At 43.6% G+C, this 7,083-nt stretch overlaps 1 protein-coding gene across 1 annotated transcript; it reads right to left on the bottom strand.

Annotated features, from left to right (window-relative positions):
• Window positions 1-2,797: 2,797 nt before the first annotated feature.
• Window positions 2,798-6,495, bottom strand: LOC124309915 (uncharacterized). The gene is made up of 2 exons (XM_046773579.1): window positions 5,135-6,495; window positions 2,798-5,039 (listed from the first exon to the last, which is right to left on the bottom strand). The coding sequence occupies exons 1-2, from the start codon at window positions 6,493-6,495 to the stop codon at window positions 2,798-2,800; spliced, it is 3,603 nt and encodes a 1,200-aa protein (XP_046629535.1).
• Window positions 6,496-7,083: the final 588 nt, after the last annotated feature.

Below are 7,083 nucleotides of genomic sequence, written 5' to 3'. Positions count from 1 at the left end.
ACAAAATAGAGAAATATACAAAAATACACCGCAATACAAAAGAATAAGTCACAGAACTTAATTTAACAAAATACAGGCAAATAAATAACAGGCAAAAATAATATAAAATGGTCAATAATAATAAAGGAAAATGCGGTAATATCTAAAGGTGATTCTACGCTCGCTTGTACTCCATAGAACTCGATATACGATACAATAGGCACAAAAATAAATAAAAATATAATAAGCAATAACGGAAATAAAATATAAAGCACACTACTATTACAAGAAGAATATGGAATAAAATATGAAGCCAATAGGGCTCAAAATACGATAGAAAGTACGGAGGCAAAATAATAGAGATTCACAAATAATTAGAAAAGTCATAGATACAAGAGATAATTATTTGGCAGTTACGAGGTCGCTCAGATACGAAAATAATGAATTACTGAAATCATGCAGCCACACGGAAGTCGTGGACCATGATTCACACAAAATGGCATCACACGATGCAATCAAGAAACAATAAATATAATATTAATGACCGGAATCATGCAGCCACACGGCGGCTTACAGCAACTTTAACCGTGGACCATGATTCACGCAAAATCGATAAATATTACGAGGAAGAATAGAAATTGTGAGCAACTTCGTAACAGTACAATTCAAAGGCAAAAGCCTTACCTTAACGGTCGATCTCAGGCACACAAACTGATTTTAATTTAAACTATATACTATAAAATAACAAAACTGGGAAGAAAAGGAAAAAGAGAAGGAAAAGAATTTAGAAAGATAAAGGATAGTGGTAGGATGGACGGTAGAACGATAGCGGTAAGATAGACGGTAGAACGGTAGCTTAAAACGGTAGAGAGGTCGGGAGAGCGATTGGAAAACTGAAGCTGTTCCTCAACAGGTCGAGCGTAGAATAGCAGGTCGTAGTTCAGCTCGCCGATCTCGCGGTTGTCGTGAGATGATTCTTCTTCTTTGATTGGTCGCTTGACCCCCACCGTAAATAGGCCATCCCCCTGTGGCGAATATCGGTTACTGCGTGGTCGTACGTTTTCCAAAAATTACCGCTAGATGTTGTGCAATGTGCTGCTCGCGATTTCGTCGTTGACACCAACTCGTACGGTTTCATAGTCGCTCCAGTTTGCAGTCCAGGCTGCCTATCCTCGGGGACTTCTTCGACAGAGGCACACACAGGGTGCCTCTCGGTCAAAGTTAGCGGGTGGAGAGTGACGCCTCATTGTTCACCTCCACCGGCTTTTGTACAGGCAGTAGCTAGCTGCCTGTACCTGAGGTCGTGCAGTCAGACGGTTGGCCAAACCGTGGACCACGACCCACACAATCGGTCCTCGTCGATAGGGAGGCGGCTAGTTCCTCTTTGAAGAACGATGCCCCCGGCCGCCGGGAGGATTTTTATCTCCCTGTTCACCGGCAGTCGAGGCGATACGGAAGGTTCGGATGGCTGCTACCCCAGGTGTATATAAAGGTGCACCAAGGTAGCCAGTGTAGTCTGGTGAGACCGTCAGTAGGCGAAGTCGTCGAGAGCTGCAAACGGTAGATAGTGGTCCCTTGTTGATCGGGATCGTAGTCGTCCAAGTACCTTGTTAGCTTGCGCCGAAGCGCGAAATAAAGAATTTACAGAAAAGAATTAGTTAAAAGTAGATATTGCCTATTTTGTATCGAGTTCGTTCGGAGTACCCTGCTGAGGACGCGTAAATTAAAAATAATAGCGGTTGTGTGCCCTTGTGACGGGCGATTCTGAAACGCCACGTTACAACTCCCTCCCCCCAGTGGGAGACCGGGCAGGTCTTCTACCTAGGTAAAGTCACGAAGGCTCTTATTAGAAATCATGGAGGCTGACCCGTGAACTGACGAATAATTGAATTTGTTGTCCATTGACAATACTAGCAAAAAGAATTAACGGAAATTACGTAAGAGACGATAGAAACGGAAAACGCGTATGCTTCGGTAGTTTTTAACGTATGATAGTGTGCATCAGTTAATAAAACCAGAAAAGTATGGTAAAAGATCACACAAAAGGCGAGTTAGGTAATTTTTGGCTTGTACAACCGAGCGGTGATTGTTGGTGTTTGCTTTTGGTTTAGAAGGTTTTGCCTTTACCTCAGTCAGTGACGGTTTTTGCGAGAAATCAGTTGATATAGAGGGTTGTTTAGAGTGATTACGAAACAGGTAACGTCGACGGAATAAGTCAGAATCGGAATTTTTTTTCACGGTAGCTTAAATCGGTAGGAAGGACGTTAAATTTTCACGACAGCTCGGAACGGTAGAACTGAAGTAAAGTTTTGACGGTAGCTTAAATCGGTAGGAATAAAGTTAAATTTTTACGACAGCTCGGAACGGTAGAACTGAAGTAAAGTTTTGACGGTAGCTTAAATCGGTAGAAATGAAGTTACGCATTTGATGATAAATCAGACGGTAAAAATAAAGTGGAATTTAGACAATGACTTGAACGGTGAAGGTAGAGTTAAGTTTTCCGATAGCTTAGCGTTGCGGAAATGAAGTTAGATCTTTACGGTAGGTTGACGGTAGCTGAAGACGGTAGAGACGGTAGAGAAATTAACAAACGGTAGATAGACGATAGAAAAGAAAAATCGGTAGCGAGAAAGAAAAATGAATTTACGTGAATTTAGTAAAACTGAAAGGTCGAAATAGAATTTTGAATTAAATAGGCCGAAATGGAATTTAGAAAAGAAATTTAACTGGAGGGCACTTAGGGTGGCCGATTCTTAGGCTAAGTTTTATAGGTCTTTTAGGTCTTTTACATGCACTTTTCCCACTACATTATTCCCATCTACTTGTTGTAGTTCAACCACCACCGGAGAGAGAAAACGGGAGATTCGATAGGGTCCATTAAATTTTGGCACCAGTAATAACGCGTAGCTAAACGGCGGTAGGTTTTCTCTATTCCCGGATGACCGGATTGAGGGTCATCGTGAGCTCCTTGTAAAACGGTTTCGCGTTGCTCTTCGGGTATGACTAATTTCCAGGCGTTTAAATCTTGTACTAACGTACCGATTAAAGGGTCCGTGCGTCGAACGTATAGGTTACCGGTTTCTGTTTTCCAATCCGGGAACTTTCCGGGAGTGTTTTCGACGTCGCGTTTCCGGCGGTCATACCAGGTTAGTTGATCTGGTACGATAGTGGCGGTAGCTTCATCGGCGGTAGAAAATGAATTTAAAGCAACATCAGGTTCCGGGATTCGGGAGAGTGCGTCCGGCATGTGATTCAAGGCGCCTTTACGGTATACGGTAGTGAAATCATAGCCAAGCAATTCAAGTGACCATCTAGCTAATCGACCGGTAGGATTCTTTCGTTTGGGAAGCCATTGGAGGCTGTTATGGTCGGTTTGAGTTAGAACGGCGCCTAGTCCGCAATTACTAGCGTCAGTTTGTACGACGAAAGGTTTATTAAAATCGGGGCACGATAGCGTCGGAGCGGTAGTTAATCGATCTTTAATTTCTTCAAAAGCGAGAGATTGCGATTCAGCCCAAGTCCATAATTGGGTTTTTCGCAAAAGCCGCGTCAGTGGTTCGGTTATCGAGGCAAGATTTGGAATAAACCTTCGGTACCAAGAAGCCATTCCTAAAAATCGACGTAGTTGTTTTACCGTATGTGGAACCGGATAATTTACAACGGGAGCTATCTTGTCTGGATCTATTTGTAACCCATATTCGTTAACTAGAAAGCCGAGATATTTAACTTCAGAGCAACAAAATTCACATTTATCAGGGTTGACCGTGAGGTTCGCGTGTCGGATAGTTCGTAAAACGCATCGTAACCACTCGAGATGTTCGTCAAATGTTTTTGTGGCGATGATAATGTCGTCCAGATAGGCGAAAGCGTATGGGTCCATGTCTGGTCCAATTAAGCGATCTAACAACCGTTGGAACGTAGCCGGTGCTCCGGTTAATCCGTACGGCATTCGCGTAAAGTGAAAAAGTCCTTTACCGGGAACGATGAAAGCAGTTACCTCGCGACTCGCTTGAGTTAGAGGGATTTGAAAATATGCCTGACTTAGGTCGATAGTCGAAATATACCGGGCGGATCGGAGTTTGTCCAGAATGCTGTCCATTCGCGGTAGCGGATACGCGTCCTTTTTGGATGTCTGATTTACCTGCCGGAAGTCAATACAAAAACGGTAGGAGCCATTTGGTTTTTTAACCATTACAATCGGACTTGCCCATTCGCTATGCGAGGGTTCGATAATTCCGTTAGCGAGCATTTTATCAACCTCCTCATCGATAGCTTCTTGTATTTTTGGCGATACTCGATACGCTCGTTGCCTAATCGCGGGATGGTCACCTACGTCTATGTGGTGGGTGGCCAAATTAGTCGCACCTATTTTATCGGACGCTGGAGCTATCTCTGTTTTTAATAAATTCCGTAATTTGACGGTCTGCTCGTCGTTCAGAGCTACAATTCCGTTACATTGGGTATCGGGAGTAAATCGGGAGTGTGTTTGAAATTTATAAGTTACGGGAGAATTATACTTGAATGACCAGTTAGGTTCTGTGAAATCTACTATTATATCAAATGTGTGAATGAAATCTAGACCTATTATGCAATCAAAGCTAAGGGAAGGTATAACGCGAACGTGAATATCGCGGGTAGTTCCTTCCAATTCTATCGGCACGATTATTTCACCCGTGACGTCAGCCTTTCGGCCAGCGGCCGTTACGACTGCTCCGCTATGAGATTTTTGAATTAGAAAACCTCTCGATTCGATCAATGCCGAAGTTTTTAAATTTACAAAGGTTCGTGATGAACCGCAATCAAACAAGGCCGTTACACGTAAATCGCATATTTTGAGAATCAGAAATAACAGTGGTTTCCCGTGAAGCGGGTAGACTGGACTGCAGAAGTCAGTTTGTTCAATAGGTGGACCGGTAGTAGTGTTAATAATGTCGGTAGTATTAATAATTTCGGTAGCATCAATAACTTCGGTAGTATTATCAATTTCGGTAGCATCAATAATTTCGGTAGTGTTATTAATTTCGGTAGTATTATTAATTTCGGTAGCTAAAGAACAAGGTCTGACAATTTGTTCGAGCGAGGTTTTGGGCTCTATTGTGAGTCTGGGTTCCGAGGTTGCCCTTGCGCGCGGTTCCCGTGGTAGTTTTCCGCACACCGGGGACATGTGGCTCGAGTATGTCCTGTCAATCCGCACGTGAAGCAGAATTTTGTGCGCGGCGCGGTGCACTGTCTCTGATGATGACCAGGTTGCTGGCAATTGTAACACACAACACTGGAGCTTGTGCGTGCAGTTATTTGTTCGGTAGACGGTAGAAATGGATTGGAACCGGTAGATGGAGCGGTAGAAGTTGCAGGCGAGTTAACGTTATTCGGATTTTCATTTTGACGGTAATGATTCCGGTGGCCGGTATTATTCCTAGGTGGTCGTGGGTTATAACGCGGGTCAGGTCTAGGATCCGGGGGTCTTCTATTGATGTTCGGGTTTGATCGATTTTCTCGAATAGGTGTTCTATACGCAGCATTAACATCATCGTTTGGTTCGTTCTCTAGATGTAAGTTGGCTAACGCGAATCGCGATTGACGGGAGTTAGCGCGTGCTCCGCGATATGCTAGTTCCGGTAGCAGTGAGTTTTCGGGAGTCGGTGGTACGTGATATCTGTTACTAGCCGCAAAACTCGTCTCTAATTGTCGGGCGATATCCTCTAAATCATCCAGATCTTCGAGCTCTCTTCTTCTTATCAATACTTGAAAGCGCGGTAGCAGGTTTCGATAGGCATAATCCATCTCCTCGTCGTGTGAGAATCTGGGATTTAATCGATTAAAATACGAACGCATATAGGTAAGGTAATCAACGACTGACTCGTTTTCGCCTTGCGTACGGTTACGGATCTCTTCACGCAATGTGAATTGTAAATTCGGATCGCCGAACCTATAACGCCAAGCGCGTTCAAAATCGGAGAAATCGTGCCATTGAGGGCGTTTGTTTCGGAACCAGTATAAAGCTACTCCAGAGAGGAAAAACGGGAGACTGTTAAGAATATCATTATCGCGTAAATTAAACAAAGTTCTACCCTCCTCTATTCGCGTTAAGAAAGCTTCGGAATCTTCATTACGCGTTCCTGCAAATCTTAGATTCCATTTTCGCATAGCCTCGTGTGCGGCGAGCGTATTTGGGGTGTTATTATTAAAACGCGGCGTGTTATGATGGAACGAGGGAGCTTCGCGACGCGGTGTAAAACTAGGCGGTATCGGAAGGTATTCTCGCGCAGTGTCTATATTTTGCGTTCGGTGTTCCAAAGAACTTCTAACATCGATAGCCGGAGCGCTGTTTTGGTTCGACAATGAATCATGCATATCACCGGGAGAAGTATTATTTAACGACCTATGACTTTCCGTGCTTATTCTGATTTCACACGTCGATTGTGGGCTTTGCCTCTCGTCTGTCGGTATTTGTAAAGACGAGGGGCCGGCTTCGGCACCAAGCATCGTTTTATCGGGAGTCGCAGGATCAGTCATTTCTCCGCGAGAAATTCGGTAGAATCGGATTAAACGATCTCGTAAAGTCGGTAAAGTTCCTTCTGCTGATAATGCACGCTGTCTTAGCTCGTGACGTAATTCCGCTGCAGTTAACAAATATATCCACGCGTCCTTTACAGACGGCAACGAAGGCATGTATTGTTGTTTACTATTTACAAAACTGCTTGTAACGAACACGGATGATCCTAAGTGTCAATACGCGGTCACGAACAATAAACACGGTCTCGCTCGTGAGTTGTCAACAACTATTGCGGGCGAATAAAAAAAAATTGTTTGCGCCGCGCGCTGCTCTCCGCGAACAATGCGTCGGCTAGAAGTAAGACTCGCGGGGGATTATACCGTCGTTGGAATAATATCTTTAATCCGGGACGTTCCGTCCGCTAAATATTTAAATATTTGGGGTCGATTGGTCACTCAATATCAACTGTTTTTCCAGATCTTTTTGAATCTTTAGGTTAGTAACTGACTGGATAAAAGCAGGAAAAGGTTTCTTTTGTTAATGATAATTTCTCTCTTTCACTCTCTCCCTCTCTTATTCTCTCTCAAGTTTTTAATTGAATTATTAAC

Source organism: Neodiprion virginianus, unplaced genomic scaffold (genome assembly GCF_021901495.1).
Source record: "Neodiprion virginianus isolate iyNeoVirg1 unplaced genomic scaffold, iyNeoVirg1.1 ptg000065l, whole genome shotgun sequence".
NCBI classification, from domain to species: Eukaryota; Metazoa; Arthropoda; class Insecta; order Hymenoptera; family Diprionidae; genus Neodiprion; species Neodiprion virginianus.
Note: the sequence above shows the minus strand (reverse complement) of the source record. Positions and strands in the feature narration are given on the sequence as shown.

Coding starts and splice junctions, on each gene's coding strand:
- LOC124309915 (XM_046773579.1), bottom strand. CDS start 6,495: ATGACTGATCCTGCGACTCCCGATAAAACGATGCTTGGTGCCGAAGCC. Junction 5,040..5,134: donor ACTCGAGCCACATGTCCCCG/GTGTGCGGAAAA, acceptor ACAAATTGTCAG/ACCTTGTTCTTTAGCTACCG.